The sequence below is a fragment of the Onychostoma macrolepis genome, chromosome 19, assembly GCF_012432095.1.
Source record: "Onychostoma macrolepis isolate SWU-2019 chromosome 19, ASM1243209v1, whole genome shotgun sequence".
Lineage (NCBI taxonomy): Eukaryota > Metazoa > Chordata > Actinopteri > Cypriniformes > Cyprinidae > Onychostoma > Onychostoma macrolepis.
Genome location: NC_081173.1, coordinates 7,899,126 through 7,925,108, shown reverse-complemented (window position 1 = coordinate 7,925,108; position 25,983 = coordinate 7,899,126). Strand labels below are relative to the sequence as shown.

General features: G+C 38.5%; 1 protein-coding gene across 3 annotated transcripts in view; it reads right to left on the bottom strand.

Moving 5' to 3' along the window:
- The window catches only part of npr1a (natriuretic peptide receptor 1a), a 104,117-nt gene that overhangs the window by 72,976 nt on the left and 5,158 nt on the right, over positions 1 to 25,983 (bottom strand). For all 3 annotated transcript variants that reach the window (XM_058754115.1, XM_058754117.1, XM_058754116.1), the window contains one exon: positions 754 to 941. In XM_058754115.1, the coding sequence (XP_058610098.1) occupies positions 754 to 941 (188 nt within the window). The remainder of the gene's footprint in view (positions 1 to 753; positions 942 to 25,983) is intronic.

Genomic DNA, 25,983 nt, shown 5'->3' with positions numbered 1-25,983 from the left:
CTCGCATAGAAGAATCATGTCCGCAATATTTTGTCTTCTTTTTTGAAGGAAGTTTTTATTTTTAAAATACATTTTAGCCTTGTCTTTTATCATCAATCATATTGCATGTTGATATAGTAACAGTTATCATTTATTGACCTTATTGTCGTCTCGTCATCGTCTCATTTTAATCATGGGAAAAAAGCTTGTCAAAGAACATTTTTCATCATAGTTTTCGTTAACGAAATTAACACTACCACACACTGACGTCACGCATACAGTAGGTAATTATATTATTACTGCACCTGATAATGGTGTGAAATGCTGATGTTTCACATGTCTAAAGCATAAAAAGTGAATAAACTAGGTCTTAATCAATTCACCTTTTTTACATAAATCATGAGAAGAAACTCATGACTCACAACTCTAAGCAGAGAATCATTATCAGACTACTACTGTTGATATAAAACTGCCATCGGATCACTTCCAATACCTTTTTTTGTTATACTTTATGTTTTTCAGCAAAAGACATCAAAAACATATAGTTCTCAACATGTTGGACAGTTTCAGATGGTTCAGTCCGATTTGGTGAAGTGGTTCACCAAAGCAGTTAAAATGAACGATTCATTTGTGAACCAGACATCACTAATGAACATTAAATCAGTGAAAAAAATTTTTTTTATTATTATTTAATTTAAGTTAAATCCATAAAACATATTATTTTAAAACCTAAATTATTTTCTAAACATAAATTAGCATGTACATCAAACTCACTTTAAATGCCTCTTTGGCCACATTGTCATCAGCATCTCCACGTGCCCATGGTTTGGCAGGGTGGCTCTGCAGACTGTATCCAAACAGATCGATGAAGAAGAAGGCATACTCCTCCTGAGGAAGACCCAACCTCAAGAACTCCACCATCAGCTTGCGAAACGTGTCCCACTTGCAGCAGACATACACCACTACAAACACAAGATAGGGAAACTCAGTTATCTGCCTTAAGGATACCCATTGAGGGAAAAAAAAAAGGTTCAGACTTAATGAGAATTCAGTCCCGCTTATTACTACAATGGAATGTGCTTGTGTGGCAAATGAGCTTTGGTTTGTACTGCAAATGCAGAAGCACCTCAAAGTCTGACACTTTAATTTGCAATTAGGCTGGAGGTTATTAACAGCTGACGAGCTGAAACTCACTCCAAGAGCCGAAACGGAAGTATAGCACAAGAGGATGTGTCTCCCAAGCTGTACAACCTGGGATTTTCTGCTCTTAATTTGTGAAATACTTCAAAAGGTAATTGATTTGGTTACAAATGCTAAAATGAGTTTGCATGCATTTTGTTGGTGAGGAAAATAAATATTTATGAAACATTTTGAAAAATTGACTAATTTAGGCAATGGCTGCAGGAAAAATTATATAACCTCAGATTTGATAGTTAAATGTGTGTATATTAATGATTTCTACTCATGCATGTACAGGAATGCTATGGGATCTTCTGAACTTCCTTATTAGTTCTGGCTCCACTATACTGCATAAAGACAGAATATTTGGCTATATGTCAAAAACATATTTTATTAAAGTGTTAAACTCGCAGACAAATACTAGCTCAGAATAACAGTAATCTATAAAATTAATAATTTATTAGATCGTTTTCTTTCATCAATGAAATTCATAGTCACATTTCACTAAACTAATTAATTTTATTATTATATATTATTTTATAGTGATGTCAAGATGCAGTGTCTAAAAGGATACAAAATGCTGTTTACACATTATTTCCACATGGCTGGGAGCAAGTGTACATTTTAATGCACCATGTATCATTCTAAAAATACATTTTCATGAATTTTTGAATTTACAATTTACACAAAGATTGATTTTGTTCTTGTTTTACTGAGAGAAGTCCCTAATGTATGCAATTTGCTCTTCATTATGTTGCACTACCACTAAAAAGCTTGTTCTTTGCCAGTAAGTGAAAAACAAAAAAGACATGAAATTGCCCAACACATTAATTTTTTCTAAACTGTTAAGTAGATGCTTCCTAGGAGGACTTGAGAACAGAAGGGTTTGGGCTATGACTGAGTCAAAATAGTTTCTGGATCAACAAAAGATGTTGTTTCAAGAACATGTACTTGGGTAAATCATGTTATGCAATGAACATCTGTCACAATAATTATACCAAGCACTAAATGTTCTAAGGTTTACAGCATCAAAGTTATGTTTATTATTATTATTTTGCTAGTTAATAATCTGCAGGTCTTTCTGAAGGTAAGAATTGACCAACAAAAACAGGGCAACAAGACACATTATTCTTTTAAAGCTGACGTGTTTCTGCTGCACTGGCGTCACTAAACAGACGTGCAATAATTGTTTTCAGGTTTCTCCAACACTCCCATCTTCCATTGGTCGCACAAACAGATTCCTGCCCCAAACTCACACCACTGGTTGAGACGATTTTGTTTGCGATACTCGGACAAACAAAAGCAGTGTTTTAGTAGTGCCACAGAGCCTTAAGGCCGTTCACACCAAGGATGATAACTATAACAATAACTATACATACTTAATTACTGTTCAGATTCTATAAGAATAGGGTAGTCCACATCACAACCATAATGATAACAACACAATGGAATGACATCATTGGAATTCACTTTCTTTATGGCTGTATTTATAGTTGTCTCTACATCTTATTCTGAGCTAAAAGTTCAGTTTTTGCCCCCATTTTTCATGAGCTGAACTCAAAGATCTAAGACTTTTTCTATGTACACAAAAGGCCTATTTCTCTCAAATATTGTTCACAAATAGGTCTAAATCTGTGTTAGTGAGCACTTCTCCTTTGCCGAGATAATCCATCCACCTCACAGGTGTGGCATATCAAGATGCTGATTAGACAGCATGATTATTGCACAGGTGTGCTTTAGGCTGGCCAAAGTAAAAGACCAATCTAAAATGTGCAGTTTTACTGTATTGGGGTGGGGGGGGTTCCGAAAGCCAGTCAGTATCTGGTATGACCACCATTTGCCTCACGCAGTGCAGCACATCTCCTTCGCATAGAGTTAATCAGGTTGTTGATTGTGGCCTGTGGAATATTGGTCCACTCCTCTTCAATGGTTGTGCGAAGTTGCTGGATATTGACAGTAACTGGAACACGCTGTCGTATGCGCTGATATAGAGCATCTCAAACATGCTTAATGGGTGACATGTCCGGTGAGTATGCTGGCCATGCAAGAACTGGGATGTTTTCAGCTTCCAGGAATTGTGTACAGATCCTTGCAATATGGGGCCATGCATTATCATGCTGCAATATGAGGTGACGGTTGTGGATGAATGGCACAACAATGGGCCTCAGGATCTCGTCACGGTATCTCTGTGCATTCAAAATGCCATCAGTAAAATGCACCTGTGTTCGTTGTCCATAACATACGCCCACCCATACCATAACCCCACCGCCACCATGGGCCAATCGATCCACAACGTTGACATCAGCAAACCGCTCACCCACACGACGCCATACATGCTGTCTGCCATCTGCCCTGTACAGTGAAAACCAGGATTCATCCGTGAAGAGAACACCTCTCCAAAGTGCCAGACACCATCAAATGTGAGCATTTGCCCACTCAAGTCGGTTACGACGACGAACTGCAGTCAGGTCGAGACCCTGATGAGGACGACGAGCATGCAGATGAGCTTCCTGAGACGGTTTCTGACAGTTTGTGCAGAAATTATTTGGTTATGCAAACCGATTGTTGCAGCAGCTGTCCGGGTGGCTGGTCTCAGATGATCTTGGAGGTGAAGATGCTGGATGTGGAGGTCCTGTGGTTGTGAGGCCAGTTGGATGTACTGCCAAATTCTCTGAAACGCCTTTGGAGACGGCTTATGGTAGAGAAATGAACATTCAATTCACGGGCAACAGCTCTGGTGGACATTTCTGCAGTCAGCATGCCAATTTCACGCTCCCTCAAAACTTGCGACATCTGTGGCATTGTGCTGTGTGATAAAACTGCACATTTTAGAGTGTACAGGCCTTTTGTGTACATAGAAAAAGTCTTAGATCTTTGAGTTCAGCTCATGAAAAATGGGGGCAAAAACAAAAGTGTTGCGTTTATAATTTTGTTCAGTGTATTTTTACATTAAAGTTAACATTTAATTTTCACTGCTTTTATTCACCCTTCCAGAGAAGGATTTGAGGTTATTGCAGTGCAGAAGGCATTGGATGGCAGGTAACATTTGAGTCTGTAACAGTCACTGAAGTGTAGCATATGTCAGGCATATGAAGCAGTGCAGACAGGGAATCGTGTGCTTCACGCTCCTAAATGCCAAAGAGGGGTCAGATCGCCACGGCAATTACCCACAGACCCGCTCCTAATGATGAGCTTGATGAGTAAGAGAGGTGAGGTGTTAATTACAACAGTACCTTAAAAAAAACATATAAAAGGCACACATGTTCAGAATGGAATATTACTGCACTGGATAATGTGCATCCCATGTCTGTCTGTCTGCCTGTCTGTCTGTCTATAAAAACAGATAGACAGACTGTCTGATAGACAGAAAGACAGGACAAGATGATAGATAGAATGATCAACAGACAAACGATAGAGCAATTGATAGATAGATAGACAGACAGACAGACAGACATACAAAGCATAGCAATAGATAGAACGACAAGCAAAATGAAAAATAGGATGACAGACAGACATACATAGCAATAGATACACTATATTTAAAAAAAAAAAAAAGTCTGTAAAATCTACGGTAAAAAACCGGCAGCTGTGGTTGCCGGAATTCCACCGTAAAAATATGGTAGCAACAGTTTAGGTTTTACGGTTTTAACTTAAATTTACAGTTACCGTAATAAATGCCGTAATTTTATTAACTGATATAATGTTAATATACCAACCTATAGAAGTACTGAAATCTGTTTTGTACCTTTGAAATACACTGATAACCACCAAATGCAGGTGGTGATGAGAAAGTCACATGACGAACCAAAGCCCATCACAAGCAGCTTTTAAATAATAACATGTATAGAAGGTGCACAGTGTCATTCACACAAACACTAAACACCATCATGGTGAGACTCATTAAACTGAAATATGCAATAAACATTAATTTAACAACATTAGATGTAACATACAACCCTAATAAACATAACTGATTAGAAAAAACTAAGAAGAAACATAGTTATTTCAAAGAAAAAAACATGCAGTGCAGGGAATTCTGGGAACGTCAATTTACATTTTTTTCCCCTGTAAATTATACATTCTTTTTAACTTTCAAAAACGGTATTTCACCGTAAAATTGTCTGAAATGTCTATTACAGTTTTTCACCATATATATATATATATAAGGGGAACTTACCGTAAACCATTTAACAGGTTTTTAATGTAGCATTTTCACAGTTTTTTTACCGTTAAAATCACGGTCATTTTTTACATTGAGAATGTCAGTCAGACAGACAGACATACATAGCAATAGACAGAACAACAACAGACAGACAAAGTGATTGATAGAATGACAATCAGACAGACAGAATGCCAAACAGACACACACACACACACACACACACACACACACACACACACACACACAGACAGACAGAATGACAGACATCAGAGTGATAGAAGACAGACAGATGGACAGAACTATAGACACAGAGCAACAGAAAGGTAGATAGATAGATAGATAGATAGATAGATAGATAGATAGATAGATAGATAGATAGATAGATAGATAGATAGATAGATAGATAGATAGATAGATAGATAGATAGACAGAACGACAGACAGAATGATAGCTAGAATGACAGAAAGATACAAACAGACATACATAGCATAACAATAGACAGAATGACAGGCAGAATGAAAAATAGAATGACAGACAGCGATAAATAGAACGACAGACAGAATAATAGACAGAATGATAAGCCTCTTTCACACAGAAATTCTGGAAAATACACAGATAATGTGTCCCGTGATTTGTCCGGGGATTGTTTGACACATCCCATAAAGATCCTGTAAAGACACATGACATTACGATGTGACGTGTAATGTGACACATTCTGTTTCACTAAGTTGGCGAATGATCTCAGTGGATAGTGAGGAGCTCCCTGATCTCTGCTTCATTACAGTTTGCACATATTTTTCCGTCGTGAACGTTGATCTTCCTTCAAAACACCTGGTAAAAGAGTCACACGATAACGTGCGTCATCACTATGACACACACTTTACGGCATTGGTTCTGGCTTTTGTTCACACAGAGCTTGTTCCGGGACTAAACCCGGCAATGTTACTAGGTCCCCAACCTGGGATCGATTCCGGAATTAATCCCAGGACGTGTTTGCGTTCACACAGAAGGCACTCCGCCAATTTTCCGGGACCAAAGTGCAGTGTGAAATGGGACACAGACAGAACGATAGAACAACAGACAGAGACTGACAGACAGACACAAAGAAACATACACACCATAACAATAGATAGAACGATAGACAGAATGAAAGATAGAATGACAGACAAACATACATAGTAGGGATGTACAATATTATTGGAACGTTATCTAATCTAATCTAATCTAATCTAAATCTAATATCGTGCATCCCTAATACATAGCGATAGATAGAACGACAGACAGACTGACAGACATACAGAGCAATAGATGAATGACAGACAGAATGATTGATAAAATGACAATTAGACAGACAGACAGAATGATAGATAGAATGCCAGACAGACACAGAATGACGGAACGACAGACACAGACAGACAAAATGACAGACATCAGAGCAATATACGCCAGACAGACAGAACGATTGATAGAACAGTCAGACAGACTGAATGATAGATAGAATGAGACATACATAGCGATAAATAGAATGAAAGAATCACAGACATACAGAAAGATAGATAGAACGACAGACCGACAGAAAAACAGAGATAAAATGACAACCAGACAGAATAGTAGATAGTCTGTTCTATCTATCTAGACTTCCTATCACCTGTTGAAGTCTTTGAAATCCTCTGCTATCATGCAGTAATTTTATAAATAATTGATCATGGATCAACTCCTGGTGACAGAAGATAAAGTGCCGTATCTGTTGCTATGGTGCTCGGAAAAAGACTGTGATACTTGAGTGAACCAGACTGATTTATGTCCAAACTCATAGACGTCATAAAACCTAATCACATGCCACAACAATAACAGAAAGCACTTGTGTCTCTCAGGTGTGCAGCATCAGTGCTGCAGTGAGAGATTCACAGCAGGTGGTGCTTAAATAACAGTGACAGATGTGAGAGCGCTCGTTATTTCGGATGAAAAGGTTACCAAACAGGACCACACACAGCTCTTTATTTATGATGCACTGGGAAGCACCCATAAGTCATTATACTCTATAACTGGCCCGATAACAGTATCTTCTCCACGCATATGGAACTGAAGGAAGAATGGAACAGAAGAACCTACATGAGAGCTCTACAGCCCCACTCATGCACTATGAGTATAGCTGAAGAGTGGAGTCTTTTCAATAAATCTATGAGGTAGTTTGTGTTGATGATTTTAATAGTGGCCATCTTGTTCTAATTCTTGGAAACAGTGACTCTTTTCCAAGTTTTAATACACTCATTTCTTGGAAAAGAATTCAATTATGCACTGTGCCACTACATAGCACCTGTCTCCTTCACCTTTACGTGTAATTTTCTTTCTTTTCTTTTATATTGAACCGACATGTTTCTTTCCCAACAACATGACTCACTCACCACATGATTTTTTATTTTTATTTTGCAGAACATGCAGCAGAGATTGGTCTGTTTTTGGCGTGGGTCATGGATTGAAATATTTAAGATATAGTTTACCCAAAAATTTAAATTTGCTGAATTTACTCACCCTCTGGCCACCCAAAATGAGTTTGTTTCTTCATCAGAAAATATTTCACCAATATATTCTCTGCAGTGAATGGGTGCCGTCAGAATGAGTCCAAACACCACAATAATCCACACCACTCCAATCCATAAATTAACATCTTGAATTGAATTAAAAAGCAAATCCATAATTAAGATGTCTTTAACTACAAACAAGTCCACTATCCATAATGAAGTGAATCAGGAGAGAAATATGCAGAGACCAAGCACTGTTTACGAGTGAAAACAGTCCAAAACAGTTATTAACAAATATATTGGTGACTTTTTCACTGGAGGAAGCATTATTATGAACTCATATTTTGGTCAGAAGCGATGGTATCAAGCATAGCGTTAGTTCTGGCAGGTCACGTTAGTCAAGCTTGCATCAGCTGACTCTCAGCTGATCCCCATCTACCTACAGTATAGGGATACGACACCTATCTAAGCATCATAAGGTCCCTCAGTTTATCAGCAGTTTTCGCATTGCTCAATAGCTAATTACCCTCCTCCATCCCCAACTCCTACTTTGTCAGTCAGGATCCAGCCTTCTGGTTCTCCTTTGAATCAGACTAATTCTAAAATGTACAAAAATTACTAAACTTTAATGATATCTGCATACTTTCGTTGGTTCTGTTCTGTTTACCCTGGGGGGTTATCACTGCTGTCCCTGCTCTCATCCATGCTAGGCTGCATGGATGCGCAGGGAGTTCTTGCCCAGAACAGAACCATACCGCCAATCCAAACTGTATGCTAATTGTCAGTCATCTTTGACGATAGTGGTCCTGACAGAATTAAAGTTAAAACACCTTAATGACGGATTCATTTCTTACAAACACACCTTTTCACTTCACATAATGTTAACTGATGGACTGGAGTAGTGTGGATTACTTGTGAATTATTGTAATGTATTTATCAGATGTTTGGACTCTCATTCTGACAAGACATAAAAACATCATATATTATCAAAATAGTCTTCCTTTCATTCCTTTTGTTCATGGTGACCATGGTCTGATGTACTTGCAACTGTACTGTATGCAATAGACGACAAGGCTGCTTGCTAGGTTTCAGAACTGAGCATTTTTTTGTGTGGATTTTCAGGGAATGGCTTGTTAGTAGTAAACAGTATCTTTAGTTCTAACACTTTGTGTCATCTTGTGATTACGTGATCATAATCACCGGGTGACAAATTAATTAAGAGAAATCTCCACTCCTCATTCCACTAATCAACAGGCAATCAGAATCACAGCCCAGTCAAATGCATTCAGGGCTGGAACCTATTCTGATGTAATTTCCCTAATGGCAATGCCCTGGTGAAAATCTAGTTTAATTGTTGACTCAGGCTAAATCAGTATTGAAAATTAAATGGATCACTACCTATTGCATTCTACAGTGTATTTTCTAATAAGAGTACCCAATGATAAATATTTCAAAAAGGCACATACAGCATTATTTTTAATCCAGTTGGGATGCAAAATTGTATGTGTATATATATTTTTTTATATAATTTTTTTTTTTGCCAGTACAAATCTGACTTGCACATATTTGCTGAAGTAATTTGCCAAATGTACAGCTCTTCTGGGAATTTCATGCATACTTTGCTTTTCAAAAGTCAATATGATTGTTTTCAAAAGAAATTAATACTTTTATTCAGCAAGAACACATTCATTTGATCAAATGCTGTTCTTTTGAACTTTCTATTCATCAAAGAATCCTGTAAAAAAGGATTGTAACATGCTTTCCAATACAATAAGAGGCAGCACAACTGTTTTCAACATTGATAATAATAAGAGATGTTTCTTGAGCAGCAAACCAGCATATTAGAATGATTTCTGAAGAATCATGTGACACTGAAGACTAGAGTAATGATGCTGAAAATTCAGCTTTGCATCACAGGAATAAATTGCAATTTAAAATATATTAAAATAGAAAACAGTTAATTTAAATGGTAAAAAACAAATCACAATATTACTGTTTTTACTGTATTTTTGGTCCAATTAATGCAGCCTTGGTGAGCAAAAGAGACTTATAAACATTTAAAAATCCTACCAACCCCAATCTTTTAGTTGTACGCTATTCCGATAAAAAGCAATCTAGCCAGTGCTGGCAATCATGTAATCTCCCTTTCCATGAAATGATCTAATAGGATCTCTTTGTACCCTTAAATGATTTTGGCACAGCAGACCTCCTGTATCTGCTGGGAACTATTTGATATAGTTCTGTTTTTCCTTCATAGTCATATTTAATGCAAGAAGACAGGGCTGGGAATAGTTTACGACATGACTGACAGAAAAATTACCTCTCATTGTTTTGCACTGAGTTCTTCTTTTTTTTTCATTTCACGCTGTCGCTGCTCTCTCGTCAGATTGAGTCACTTCTCATAAACAGCTTTTTTTGCATGTTTATTCTTCTGTAGTCAGATAAAATAAAACTGAATATACCTCAGACAACCAGCCAAAGGTAAAATGACTGAATCAGGTCTGTAAATCTGACAGATCTGCCATGTATATGGCCCCTGTGAGATATTGCATCAAAAAACATTACAGAGAACAAAAAACTCAGTCAAAGATATGAATCCAAATGCAATATTTCACATCAAGCACTCTCCTCCCCCACAATAATTATGTTCCCAGGCCATAAACAAGTTTTTATATGCCGACTCTGCTAATCAAATCTTGTGTTTTTAAGTCAGTGTTGACAGATGAATGTTTGGGGGAGTATTGTCAGGGTGGTTTTAAAAGGCTCCTTATTATAGAGGGGCTTTACCAGTCTGTATGCCAACATACCCACAATACCCACCCTTGAGAACACACAATACACATGCTTTGTCAAGCACAGACTTCATCTAACATTCATACAAGTTCTGTTCCAATCAGGGTTATCATAGCTAAGTCTCTGGGTTCGACAAATGCACCGGTGCGTTTTGTGGCATTTTTTCTGATAAACTCTAAAGGAAGTTAAATTACTCTGATGTTTTTCTCTTATCTCTATGATCAAAAATGACAATCAAATATGTAAAGTGTCTACTTTTATTTATATACACTCAGAATAACAACTAAACTTTGTGCTTTTGTAAAATAAAGAAAACAAACGGTGCGTTGTCTGCCACCTTTTGTCTCCGTGATCTTCATCTAGAAATGTGTCACTAAAATGAATTGAAACTCAGCAAATACTCCACAGACAGACGCGAGATATATATTTATAGAAAGCTTGACATGTCTTTTAAATGAAGTAAGTCTTATTGAAAACAAATATTCTCTGATAAAGTAATCCATATGAAACCAATGCAATGTCCAGTCTTTCCCATCTGACTTCATTATCTCTAATTAGATCATGCCCACGAGCTACTTTCGTTTTTGACATTACAATAGTCAAAGTGAGACGCACGGCATGTAAACGCCCACATCACCTCCGTAAACAAAGCAGCGAGACTTTTCTTCAAGTTCATCTCGGCTACTGTTCATTTCTGGAAGAAGACACGCTGAGAGGAATAAACTATGGATTACCTCAGAAAAAGAAGGAGATGCAACTTGCGGCTTGATCCAGTGAAGGAGATAATTTACATAAGTCTTTCTTTTATTAGCCTACTTGCATTAGTTGTTATTGTGTTACTCTGACAAAACCTGTAGGGGAGTGCGGGGCACAAAATTATGCGGGGTTAGTTGTAACATACGTGGTTTAATATTTCACACATGTTAGCATAACCAAATTTACAGTATTTACTAGTTGCCATATCAACACTATAAAAAAGTGCCCCAAAATTCAACCCCCACCTATGGGGCTTGTTGTCACATTTCACTTCCTTTCTTTTGAGGTAAATACCGAAAAACATATACACTGTAATTATGAAAAAAAGTGACATATGTACTAGACAAGTGTGAAATTAATGTGGATAAAAAATTATACTCTGAACCCCACGTGGATTTACACAAACTGAGAAATTCAAAAAGTTGTTAGGTTGTGCCCCGCGCTCCCCTACACATTTTACTAGTTAGGCTTTTTCCAAACTATATTTCCTGACTACATGTATAATCAAGTGAAACATTATGAAGTATGTTTCATTTCATTGCATCTAAATGTCTCACGATGCCATGATGTATTTTAATATTCTATAAAATAGAAAACTATACGATATAAAAGTAACATGAGTGTGTACACTGTAACACTAAAGAATGTGTTTGTGAATATATGTAGATGTTTATGACATGCTTAGCAATAATAATTTAGTTTCCCAGATATAAAAAGTGTTTATGTATTGTATAATATATACAAAGCATGCTTGTGTTTATGACTATAAAATCATATTATTTATTTATTTAGGAGTTATGAGTGACCAATATTATTGATTGCTAATGTGATAATATATGATATATATATAATAATAGTTACTCCTATATCAACATGCTAAGAGGTTTTTTTTTTTTTGTGGTTTTACAGGTGGAGGCCACTGACATTTTTTTCCCTACTCATCTTTTCTGACTGTTTTTCACTAGTTTTGCATTTGGCTATAGGGTCAGTGTCACTACTGGTAGCATGAGGCGATATCTGGACCCTACAGAGGCTGCACAGGCAGTCCAACTCCTCCAGGATGGCACATCAATATATGTGCCATTGCCAAAAGGTATGCTGTGTCTCCCAGCACAGTCTCAAGAGCATGGAGGAGATTCCAGGAGACAGGCAGTTACTCTAGGAGAGCTGGACAGGGCCGTAGAAGGTCCTTAACCCATTAGCAGGACCGGTATCTGCTCCTTTGTGCAAGGAGGAACAGGATGAGCACTGTCATGAGCCCTACAAAATGACCTCCAGCAGGCCACTGGTATGAATGTCTCTGACCAAACAATCTGAAACAGACTTCATGAGGGTGGTCTGAAGGACCAACGTCCTCTAGTGGGCCCTGTACTCACTGCCTGGCACCGTGGAGCTCAATTGGCATTTGCCATTGAACACCAGAATTGGCAGATCCGCCACTGGTGCCCTGTGCTTTTCACAGATGAGAGCAGGTTCACCCTGAGCACATGTGACAGAGCGTGAAAGGGTCTGGAGAAGCCGTGGAGAACATTATGCTGCGTGTAACATCGTTCAGCATGACCCGTTTGGTGGTGGGTCAGTGATGGTCTGGGGAGGCATATCCATGGAGAGATGCACAGACCTCTACTGGCTAGACAATGGCACCCTGACTGACACTATACTGGTGCAGTGGGTCCTGGGTTCCTCCTGGTGCACGACAATGCCTGACCTCATGTGGAGAGAGTATGCAGGCAGTTCCTGGAGGATGAAGGAATTGATACCATTGAATGACCCCCACGCTCGCCTGACCTAAATCCAATAGAACACCTCTGGGGCATTGCTTCGGTTCATCCAATGCCGCCAGGTTGCATCTCAGACTGTCCAGGAGCTCAGTGATGCTCTGTTCCAGATCTGGGAGGAAATACCCAAAGACACCATCCGTCGTTTCATTAGGAGCATGCCCTGATGTTGTCAGACATGCATACAAACATGTGGGGGCCATACAAACTACTGAGTACCATTCTGAGTTGCTACAATGAAATTTCAGTAAAATGGACTAGCCTGCTGCATAATTTTTTCACTTTGATTTCCGGGGTGTCTTTGAATTCAGCCCTCTGTTGGTTGATAATTTTCATTTGCATCAAACGATGTGGCATCCTTTGGTTCCTAACACATTACCCAGTCCATATCAGCATAGATTTCCAGCATGATATTTTTCCCCATTGAGATCTGATGTGTTTTCAAAGTGTTCCTTTAATTTTTTTTTTAGCAGTTTATATGTGTCAAATAAGTATTATGCCCAAATACCCAGTATCACAAAACAGTAGGCAAATAAAATACTCAGATTTTAATTTTGGATGCAGCAAGTCATTTACATTCTTAATTCCTAAATGCAAATTTTACATATTAGTGTGATTTTATACTATTTGTTGAGAAATGTTATGCCTTACTTAATTCAGAGTAAATAAAAATGCAAAATTGGCCCAAACCAATGCCTCACCAGCTGAGATGTCAGTTTTCATACACTTAATAAAGTCCTGTGACAGATCCTGATTAAAGAGAATGCTTTGTGACAAGCGTGCCCAGGCATGTAGGAGATATATTTAACTGGCTGTTAGGAACGTGAGCATGTAGCCAAGGAGTGTCAGTATTACTGTAAGAGAGCATATTCATTTTGCCTTTGTCACCGTCCTCTGCTGTGTCGCTCTTCCTCACTGACTTCAAGGTGGTTGATGCTCTAATGCTCTGGGAATGTCATTCATTACTGCCTGTGATGAATAGCTGTCTAGTGTCAGACTGTCAGAATTAATGATCCACAAAGACATTTACCGGAAAAAGCCTCAAGCTTTCAGGGAAAACAGAAACTTTGAGTTAATTAAACCTGCTAGGTGGGCGGCTGAGCAATGTTTGACTAGCATGCTACATACATCATTAGTATGGCCTTGAAACCATCTTTGCAAAAGAGTAACTAAGCTCACATTCATACAGAGAGATGTATGGACAGAGACTTCATACATAAATGAAATTCAATTCAAACTTTCCATGAAATACATCAAAAGACTAAATGCTTTCACAGAAAATGTTACATTTTACATCATTTTAACTATATGCTATAAAATTTAAACAGCTTCTTTAATAGGGATGCACAATGTATCGGTACTACATTAGTTAGGCTTTTTTTATTTATTGGCTATAGTGCACACTACACAAACTGTATTTTTGCATTTAGATTAACATTTGCCGCTACATCTAACACTCTCTTAAAGTTAGTTAAAAACACTAATAAATTAACAACACATTTTGATTTATTAAAGATTACATTTAACTGAGTATCCATTTTTCATATTGTAAATTTGACTCAGAAAAAAAGTACAAAAGCTGTCACTGGGACGGTACCCTTTCAAAAGGTACACGTCTGTACTTTATTTACCCGTAAAAGGTGCATTTTAGTACCTTAAAGATAAAAATTACTACCTAAATGATGCATATTAGAGCCTTTTGAAAGGGTACCACCCTAGTGACAGCTTTTGTACATTTTTTTTATGAGAGTATATAAATTTTAGATTCTGATTATTGATTTAGATTCTTAACGATTCCCAGTTTTGATTACAGTAAGGTGTAAAAATGCATGGAAAATGCATGGATCCAGTATACTGTTATGCATTTTCTTTCTCAACAGTTTACATTAACAAAACGGACTGCGTTTACAAGGATATTTTGTGCATTTGTGCATTAAAGCACAAGAAAATGCCAAAAAGTTCAGTATTTGCACACTATATGAGAGGTGGCTTTTTGTGGGTGCACTTTGGTACCCAACCCTAATTGTAAATGTTGTGATGACAAATCACTCAAATGACTGGTTTTATTTTTTATTTATTTTTTTCCTTTATTAAGACAAAATAATATAGGGTCCCACTTTATATTAGGTGGCCTTAACTACTATGTACTTACATTTAAATTAATAATTTGATACAATGCACTTATTGTGTACATACATGTTTTTACATTGTACTTATATTTTTAAAAATACCTATATGTACTTACATCTGTAATTAATTTCTGTAATTACATTTATAATTACACTGTTAACCCATCCCTTACACCTTAACCCACCCTTAAACCTACCCATACCACCAAACCTGTCCCTAACCTTACCCGTATCCCACCTCAATAGCAGCAAAAGTGTTTTGCAATACAATATGAACACAATAAGTACATTGTACTTACATCAAAAAATAAGTACATAGCAGTTAAGGCCACCTAATATAAAGTGTAACCTAATATAATATTTATAGGGTCAATATCACTGTAGGGTGCCTTTTGGTGTCCTGTACATAAATAACTCATTTGCCATGATAACTTAACATAAAAATGACTATGAAAGGGTGTGTTGTATTAGGCTAAGTTTTTATATTCATAACAAAAGCATTACTTGGCTCTTTAGAGACATTTTCTAGATTTTTCTTAGTTTTGTGTAAGAGGATGCGTGTTATTTTGCTATGTCCCATGCACTGCTCATTCAATTTGATTGAGAGAACACAAAACAAATCATAAAATTAAAAAGTTTTGTCCTCTATTAATATTTTGTTAATTTTTTGTTAAACTCAATTTGAGTGTATTGATCATTTGGTCATATTTATTTAATAAATACATACATTTTTATTTAATAAAAAAGAAGAGTTTGTCCATGTCCCTTGAATGGTTGTCCACCCTGTCATGTTGGGAAAGCCGCCCATTTAAGAAAAGGCCATCCCCTTTAGTGAAATCAGGACAACAGATTTGTTGTCTCTTCAGTGGTGGGAATTTCAACGGCTGAGGTGAAGAAGTTGGTGACTTTTCAATTGACAAATTTTCTTCATCTGAGTTTGCTTACTTGCTTTTCCTAAGCTTAACATGTCCACCCTGTCGGCACAAAATATGCCAGAAGTGATTAGAATACAGTATTTTCAAAATATGTATGTTTATATATACCAAATTCTCTTCAACAACCAGACTAAATATTTAGCTAGTCACAGTTTGTTGTAAGCTAATATGCTAACTGAAGCTCAAAATGTCCACCCCGTCTGCCACTTAGACTCAATAGAGTGGACATAAACATGACAGGGTGGACTGAATGAAAATGAATGGGGAGGGGGGTATATCAATGTGATCGATGTAATTATATTTATTATTATTATTATTATTATATTATTTTTTTAGAAGTTGAATAAATGTTTCATTTTCATATTTTGTCATGATTTGTGTATTCTGCATTATGTGTCCACACCATCATGTGCTGGTCCACCCTGTCATCTTGATATTTTACAATAATATTTTAAATAATAATTCAATCATATCTATATAATCCAGTGTGTTCAATAGCTAGGTGTGGGGGCAATAACATGCAAACAAAAAACTGCATTAAAATATCAGTTTTCTCCAAATAAGAAAAAAATACATGTGTGAATTGTATGAGTTTCTTTAAAAACACATGTTTTACATAAAATCTTTTATGTATTTATAATTTGAAAGCAAACAAATAACACTGTTTAGAAAAGGGACATCATACCTTTCAGAAAATATCATTTGCATCTTAATTTTGCAATGAAAACGTATTTAACAGTAATGTATATGTCCATGACAGGGTGGACATATCTTATGGTTTATGCTTTGAATAATGGCCCATACATATCTAAAAAAAAATGTGTGGGAGCTCAGTGTCACAGTTATGGACTTTTGTTTGTGTTTTCATTCCCCATGTGTGACCTAGTTTCTGCCATCATCTAATTATCAGTTAATCACCTTCATTGTTTTCACCTGTCTGCCACTCGTTATCTCCACTATATTAGTTGCTGTCCTTTTGAGTTCCAGTTTGTCGGTTATTGTTTGTTGATGTTACCCTGTGTGTGTGTGAACCTCCTCATCGCTAGTTATATTAAATCTCTTATTCCTTTGAACCTTTGTCTTCGCGTTTATTGTGTGTGCACTACCCAGAACCGTGACAGAATAACTGACCAAAAACGAAAATAAAGCATAGCTGCGCGTTTCCCCTCGTTTTGTTTTTCGTTTTTGTCAGTTTTTATTTTCCGTTTTGTCATTAATGACCCTGCCTGCCTCCTCCTCATGCTGGAGCAGAGGAGCCTTTCCCTTGAGGACCATACAAGACTATTCGTGGAAATCGCCAACTATACCCACTACCCGGACTACTGCCTCTGCACGTTCTACCGGACGAGCCTGAACGACGAGTGCAGAGCGCGGTTGTCCGGAGATGGTCCTCGGGGAGATTTTGCCACCTTTGTGGAGTGGGTGTTGGTGTCCTGTGGATCCCCACTGACCGTGGACTACGAGGACGATGACACCAGTCCCACTCCTGACCCAGAGCCCAGCCCACCATCACCCCGAGCCGCAGAGCGTCAGCCCGAGCCCACCGCGGACGGAGAGCCAGAGCCCATAGCAACCCGCGAGCCATCGCAAGAAGGAGCGACTGAGCCGGAGATTGCCCCGGAGCCAGAACCTCATCGACAGTCCTATCAGGTGCGAGAGCCGGCTACATCGCACGCGACAGCGGAAGCTACAGTGGAGCGTGAGGGCGCCGAAGAAAGCCCCGCCCACTGCACCGCCGCTGAGGGTGAGCAGTCGCAGGACTCTGGGAACTTAATAGATTGGGAAACTCATGCAGACATGCCTTCCATGCTCACACCTTCATCTGAAATCTCTAACTACCCTGAATTGCCTACCTACCTGGATTTTCCCACCCACCCTCCCTCTCCTGCCTCCTCCTATCATCCCGGCTACTTCAGCCCCGCCTCCGCTGCATCCTGGCAGCCCCTGTGCTCACCCTAAGCCCACCATCTGTGCGGTGGGATCGCCGCGGGTCTGCCTGTCTCCATCGGCGTCGTGGCTGGGGGATCCCTCGTCTTCGCCTCCAGCCTCTGAGTCCTGGACTCCACCTCGGCCCTCCGACCCAGCGGCTCCACCTCGGCTCCTAGCTCCCTCATCTCCACCGTCGCCCATCGGCCCACCAGCTCCACCGGGCTCCTTCGTCCCTCCGGCTCCGCCTTGGTCGGTCGTCATCCCGCCATCGCCTCAGGACTCCACTCCTCCGGCTGTGCCTCGTTGCTCCGCCCCACCGGCTCTGTTGGGCTCCTCCCTCCCTCCAGCTCCACCTTGGTCCTCAGTCGCTCCGGCTCCGCCGCGTACCTCTGGATCTCCGCCTCCGCCTCGGTTGCCAGAGCCCTCGGCTCCACCTTGGCTCTCCGGATCCTCGGCTTCGCCCGGACTCATCTGCTCTCCGGCTCCGGCTCGGGCTCCTCCTCCACCTGCTCTGCCGTCGTCGGTCGGCCCCTTGGAGTCGGTGGCCATTCCTCCACCATGGCTCCTCCCTCCGTCGGCTCCACCATGGGCCGGCATCATGGCTGTGGCCTGGGTCCTGCCAGGCTTCTCCTGCTCCGGGTCCCTCCTGTCTCCTCCCTGGCTCCTCCCTCCCGTCTAATCCGCCCTGGGTCCCTCTGTTCTCCCCCTGGCTCCTTCCTCCGTCACCACCCTGGACACTGCGGATCGTCCTCCTCCCGGTCATCCGGCCACCTCCTGAACCTCCTCCTGCCCATTCGTACCAACCCTCCGACATCCCTCCGTCTCCTTCCCCTTCTACGGCGCGGGGTCGCGCCTTCCGGGAGGGGGGCGAACTGTCACAGTTATGGACTTTTGTTTGTGTTTTCATTCCCCATGTGTGACCTAGTTTCTGCCATCATCTAATTATCAGTTAATCACCTTCATTGTGTTCACCTGTCTGCCACTCGTTATCTCCACTATATTAGTTGCTGTCCTTTTGAGTTCCAGTTTGTCGGTTATTGTTTGTTGATGTTACCCTGTGTGTGTGAACCTCCTCATCTCTAGTTATATTAAATCTCTTATTCCCTTTGAACCTTCGTCTTCGCGTTTATTGTGTGTGCACTACCCAGAACCGTGACACTCAGCTAATATGTTTCTTTAGTACTTGAGTGTCTACTGTTTATGATATGACATAAAGCGAATGGGAAATTAAAACCAAAATTTTTAAGTATTGTGAGGGTTGAAAGGCACTCTATGGTGATAATTGACCCTATAATTATTTATCAACCATGAAAATATCTATGAGCTTATCGTATTGGCCAGAATTTTAATAGTAGTCCATCCCTAATCTTTAAAGAGACAAAATTGGTGAACAGTGACATAATAAATGTCATTTATAATGAAGAAAATCTGTTGTTACGGAAGCTTTTCGGTAATCAGAACATTCCAGACAAGCAATAGGCAATTTGCCATTGACCCAGGACTGTGCTCAGGTGGCAGGAGGGGTGATGAATTACACTTCCAATCAGATCTGACTGGAACTCTAGATTGTCTGTTTGCACAGAAGGCACCTCTCCTTTCTGTGAGCCTCCCATGGGTCTTTGACTGCTTTTATGTGCCAGTCACCTTGTGTTTACAAACCCATCTGTTGGAAAAGGGTAACAAACTCTACTTGTTTCAACAACCGGGCACAATTAACATCCACTCTTTCTGGGTCCGTGGAGGCAACAGATGGGCTCTTTTATGGGAAATGACTGAAAGTGCAGCCGTTTGCCCGATGACTCCCCAAACAGGAGTCACGGACATCCTTATCAGCTGTTATGAATTACAAAGATTATAGGCTAAAGTTTGTTTGGATACACCTACTCATTCTTTAGTCATGAGTACTGGTACTTCATTACCAAGCAGATACTTAGGTGAGTCATTAAATGAGAAAACAAATTTTCCTTGATCTTTTGCCAATTAAGAGGTCTTTGTATCATTAAAACATCTTGTGAGTTAGCGTTTATTTAACTAAACTCCAAACATGGCTTATTTGGATATTGGGGGATGTGTGACATCACATGGGCAAATGTATTTGCATATGATCTCCTGACATCAGGAAATACATCATCGCACCATAGGCCCCACCCACTGATGTTCACTTGCTTAACGGCTGACACCTGCTCACAACAAAACCCGCCCAATTGCTACTCAAAACTAGCCCAAAACTAGCCCCAATCACATTCCGGGGGTAAAATGCAAGTTTTATGGTGGGGTTCCCCTGGTAAAATGTGCATTTTAGGGGCTAAATATCACATTATTGTGGTTGCTTAAACCTGCAGACATGGAAAACAACCCACGGAAACTGTTAGAATAGTCCAATTCCCGCAGACTTGGCAACACTGACCATAGCTGAATACAATGTTTACATCTATTGTGGCCTATATTAAATGTTCATACTTATAAAACAGATGCTCAAAAAGAAGCCTTGGCATAGTTAACCCACACACAAAAATGTATGCATACACCACAAAAGAAAAACTGCACACTGGTTCTCTTGTGTTTTGTGAACATGCCAAGGTGCAATATGCAGAGGCATGAACCAAATCGAAAAGCAAGGCCCAAAGGCAAGATGCTCAATGAAGAATATTTAAAGGACTGACAATTGGCTCACCATCCATACTCAAGCAGGTCATTCTGGTTGAGTCTGAAAGCTGAAAAATGCTGCCTCTGCAAGCAAGGCACATCCGAATCCAATGATTGTGTCACACAGTGTCTACTGAGATGTATATTATGATATTCCACCATCCTGTATCCTGTATCCTTGTGACAGTTGAGCTAAACATTAAAGATGGTGTTTGAAAATTGTGGTCGGTGTTAAATTTGTGTAAATGTACATTTTTGATTAAATATTTTTAAACTTTTTCCACTTTTGATGTCATTTCTAGTGAAAAAAATTGTATTGTAGTAATTAAATATTTGCTTTATTTTCACCAAAGCTCTCTCTATTTTGTTATCAATCAATAAACTACAATGCCACCTCAGAAGTTTGTCTGAAATCAGTTTCAGGAGGTAATTCCATGCACACATGTTTACCTGAAAAGACAGCAAGCCTAAGCTTTCAGATGCCGCATCTGTAAGACTGCCTTTAAAAAAACAAACAAACAAAAAATGTATCAAATGGCATCAGGATGAGCAGATGATGACAGCTCCTTTTAACCTATACGCAACATGTATTATCAGATACAAGAGCAGCATGTGCGACGCAAGAACATGTGTCTGAGGAACGCCAAGAAGTGCATCAACACCTCAACGTGTGAAGCTTAGATCATCCCACTGAATGTCGCCATCCAACCCAAGCCATCATCAGCAGCTGCGTCTAAATGACTGACATGAGCTCAGTGCTCCAGCTGGCAATGAAAGCCACACGATCTTTATGAATTACAGTGCAGAGGCTGAGATCTGGAAATGTCAGTTCACACTTATCATATTGCAGCTGGTTCGGTCTGAATGTTTTTCTCTTTAAAGTGGAGAAAAGAGTTATGGCAGCTCTGTGTCACTTTAAATACAGTGCCTAGAAGCTGCAATCATGCACGACTTGTTGGAAAAGCCCTTGTGATTCATTGAGAAGATCTTGGCGATAAAAGCAATGATGGTTTTATTTGGTGTTCCGATAAAGCTGCAGCTGTCCTGTTACCTTCTTGATAGTGAACGTTGTGTATATTGAGGCATGCAGAAGTGTTACTGTTGTGAGTGGATGGGTGGTATCTGTCTTTGAGTATGTACGCATGTCCGTTTGTTTGGTCCGCATGTGGGCGTATTCTCGGTGTGCTTCTTTTTCCGACAGCTCTGGTCCATGTTAAATGAAAACATACGATTCAGTCGACAGGTGACAGGTCTCGTCACGCCCACTTGCCTTTGTGCATTTGGACAGATGCTCCTTGTCGCTATGGAAACAACCTGGTTCCTGTTCACTGGCGTTCGATCATGGCGGCCAAGGAGATTGTGAAAGTGTTAGTCCAGCTGAAATGCCGTGTGGAGCACAGCTTATCTCTGAGGTAATTCCTAAATAGAAACTCAAGACACAGACGTGCACGAAAAAGTGTCTGGAAGCAGTAAAGACTGGAAGCATTACTAGTACTTACTAAAGCAAGCTCACGATTTCTAGTTACTTTTTTCATTTTTTCATTATTTCTTTTCTTTTCTTTTCTTTTGCTTATTGTTTTTATTTAACGTGTTATTTATTTATTTGTCTAAAAGGTTTTTATATTCTTATGTTTTATAAACATATTTGTATGTTTGGAGGGTGCTATATAACAATAACAATAATAATAATAATTATTATTATAAGTTTTACTGTTTAATAATAATAATAATAATAATAATAATAATACGTTTCTAATTCTAATTAATTTCTGCTTTTCACCTGATGACAAAAAAAAAACATCTGGTGAACTGGCAGAAGATCATGGCAATTATTATTATTAATATTATTATAAAATTATTATTATTATTATTCATTTCATCACTTTATTATAATTATATAATAATTATAATTATTATAGTTTTCTAAACAAACTTAATTTTCATTTAATGATAAAACAGAAAAAACTGATTTGCACAACATTTTACTGCTATTATTAGTATTGTTATTATTATTATTATTATTATTTTTAGAAACTTAATTTTCACCTGACAATAAAACAGAAGACAAAAACAACAACAACAACAACAACAATAATAATATGTATTATTGTTACTATTAACTTATCACTCTGAAAATGTTTTAACACAAGTAAAAATATTGCTTTTTAAGTAAAAATGGCAGCTTATTACTGTGTTGTTATAAAACTGAATACATATGGGTAATAATAATAATAACAATAATAATAAAGCATAAGAAACTGATTTGCATGACCAAAACATTTTTTAAAAATTTGGTTCAGTAAGAATCCACCTGACTACGGCTCAAAAAGCCCTACGTAGCAACCACTTAGCAATGCACTGACAACCACTTCAAACACCTTAGAAAGTAACTGTTCACCTTTTCTGTTTCGCTAAAACCAGCCATATTGCCATGTGGAAACAAGCATTTGTGTCACTCTTCCGATACTATCATGTGTGACAATGTGAGAAAAACTACATTTGCGAGCAGCATTAATGCGTAATTACAATGAGAGGACTGATCTATTTCCACCATTATAGGTGATAAGACCACAGCTTCCCTCAAGATACTATATGCTGGCATATTTCTCTTTTACATTCTCTCTTTTTCTACACAAATCGCAGCTTTGATTTAGTAAACAGCGCTCTGGGGGTAAACACTGACACAAATGGCACAAATTCAGGATGTAATCCAGCTCTTGGACAAAAGCATGCCGTTTGAATTAGCTCAACGCCTACATCGCAGCCAGAGCACTGACGCTCACAATGAGGCTTAGCAGCACCCAAACCTCCAAGCTCCTGTACTCCTAACATATTACTCCTTCAAGACCTCAGAAAGCCACAAAAAAGACAACTGTCAACAACAAGGCTTCATCCCTGTGAAAATTCGATCTAAAGTCATGAAACTGTGCTGCGACATTGGCAAACATAACAAGCGTTGTAATGCTGATGAGAAACTAGGCCTGAGTAACAATATATTATTTTGATGGAGCTAACAAACTGAATACCCCTCCCCATCTGTGCTGGTTCTCCAAGTCTGCTGTGTCTCCTCTCCCACCTCCTCTTCGAAAGATAACTAGTTACTTGGAATCCATTGCTTTCCTTCAGCCCTTTTTTTTATCCATTGAATTTTTATATTTTGTTTTCTTCTTTTTTTTTTTGCTTATTGTTTTTTGCTTATCTATTTCAGTATGTTATTAATGTATTTACAGTCTAAAATGTTATTATATTCTAACCTATGAATCACTTTGACTTGCATTGCATTTATTAAAGGGACTATATAATAATAATAATACTGCTATTACTACTACTATTACTACTACTAATAAAAGAATTACATTTTACAAGTTTTTAAATAAGTATTATTTTTATTATTATTATTTTTAACTTATCAGTTTGCATCATCACACTGAAACTGTTTTAAAATATATAAGTTTGAAGTAAAAATATTGCTATTTAAATAATGCAGCTTATTACTGTGTTGTTATAAAACTGAATACATATGGGTATGTATTTAAGTCTATATAAGCACGCACAGAGAACACACATCATGATTTGAGTTAAAATCACTAGCCTACTGTGTATAAATGTCAAACAATCTCCTGTGTAGCCGTAACACCAGTATTAGTTTCAGTGGATGAGGACAAAGCCGCAGGACATTTGAAAGTATCCTTCTAAAATGCACCTCCACTCCGTGCCAGCTAAGCCTGCAAATTGATTGATTGCATGCTCAAAAAGAGAAATGGCGGGATGACAAGGTCAATAAAAGTAACAGGAGTCATACAAGCCAAAATAAAACCATAAACCACAGCCAAGAAGAACAAAAGTCACAAGGGATTCTGTTCATGTGGAAATACCAATGGGCTGATTCCATTATTTAAAACAGTGACTGCTTGTCAATCTTTGCTAAATCTTGAGCACAGTGAGTATATATTTTTAGAAGTGTGCTAAATAGCTAACATCTGTAATTGCACATGTGAGTGAGGTCACAGGAATGTCTTATTCACAGTTAATTAGTCTAAAATAATACAATTTAAAAAATAAAACACTGATTTAATTCTTCAATGTTAGTATTTAAACAGAATATCGTATACTGTATGTCCCCATATCCTGACATATATTTTTATGATATTGCATGCAACAGATGAGTTGTTTACTGAGCTGAACAGAGAAAATGTGTGTGTGATTGTGTCCGAATGCGTGTTCACATGCATTTGTGTGTGTATAACTCTGAGATCAAGGAATGGAGAGCCTTATTAAAGGATGGCATGTTCTAGTGGACATCTAACAAGCCTCTCCTCTAATGTCTGAACCCGTTTAATCGCCTGCACAGCAGCTGAAGATTTAGACCCCGTCTGAACACAGAGCGCCCCAGCTAAAGACCGTTCACACTCACAGTTCTTTCACCACTCTGCTATCGCTCTGGAGAGACAGCAATTACTCACACAGATAGGGAGTCAATATTCAGACACACTGCAGTTATTTCTTGGGTACATGCTGCAAGATAGGAAAAGCATTCGCTGAATCTACTGGCACTCGGGGACTTGTCTTTGATTGCATCCAAATTTTGCATACTATCCATCCTAAATGGTACACGCAAGTGAGTTTAGATCTCACAATTCTGAATTGACATCTTGCAAATTATGGAAAACAAAAATTTCATACGAAATTACGAACATTATGAGTTCATAATACACAAGTCTGACACTATATCTAAATATAAGATATATAACTAAAATTGTTATAAACCCACAATTTAGAGGAAAAAAGTCAGAATTGCGGCACAAAACCACAAATCAGAGAAAGAAGTCGGAATTGTGAGATATAAACTCACAATTCAGGAAAAAAAAAGGTAAAACAAACTCAAGGCAAGGAAGGAAAAAAGTCAGGATTGTGAAGTAAATCAAAATTGTGATATTTATAATCTTGGAACAGCAACAAATAAAGATATAATTGAGATAATATCACAATTCCCATATGGAGCCAGACTGGCCTCATCAATAATTAATGAAAAAAGATATGATGCACAAGTTTGAAACTTAATTCACACATGCACAAAAAAACAAAAATAAATAAATAAAAATAAATAAATAAAAAACAATTGTTAACATTGTTATGTTATGTTAATATGTTAAAGTTACTATACAAGTTCACTCT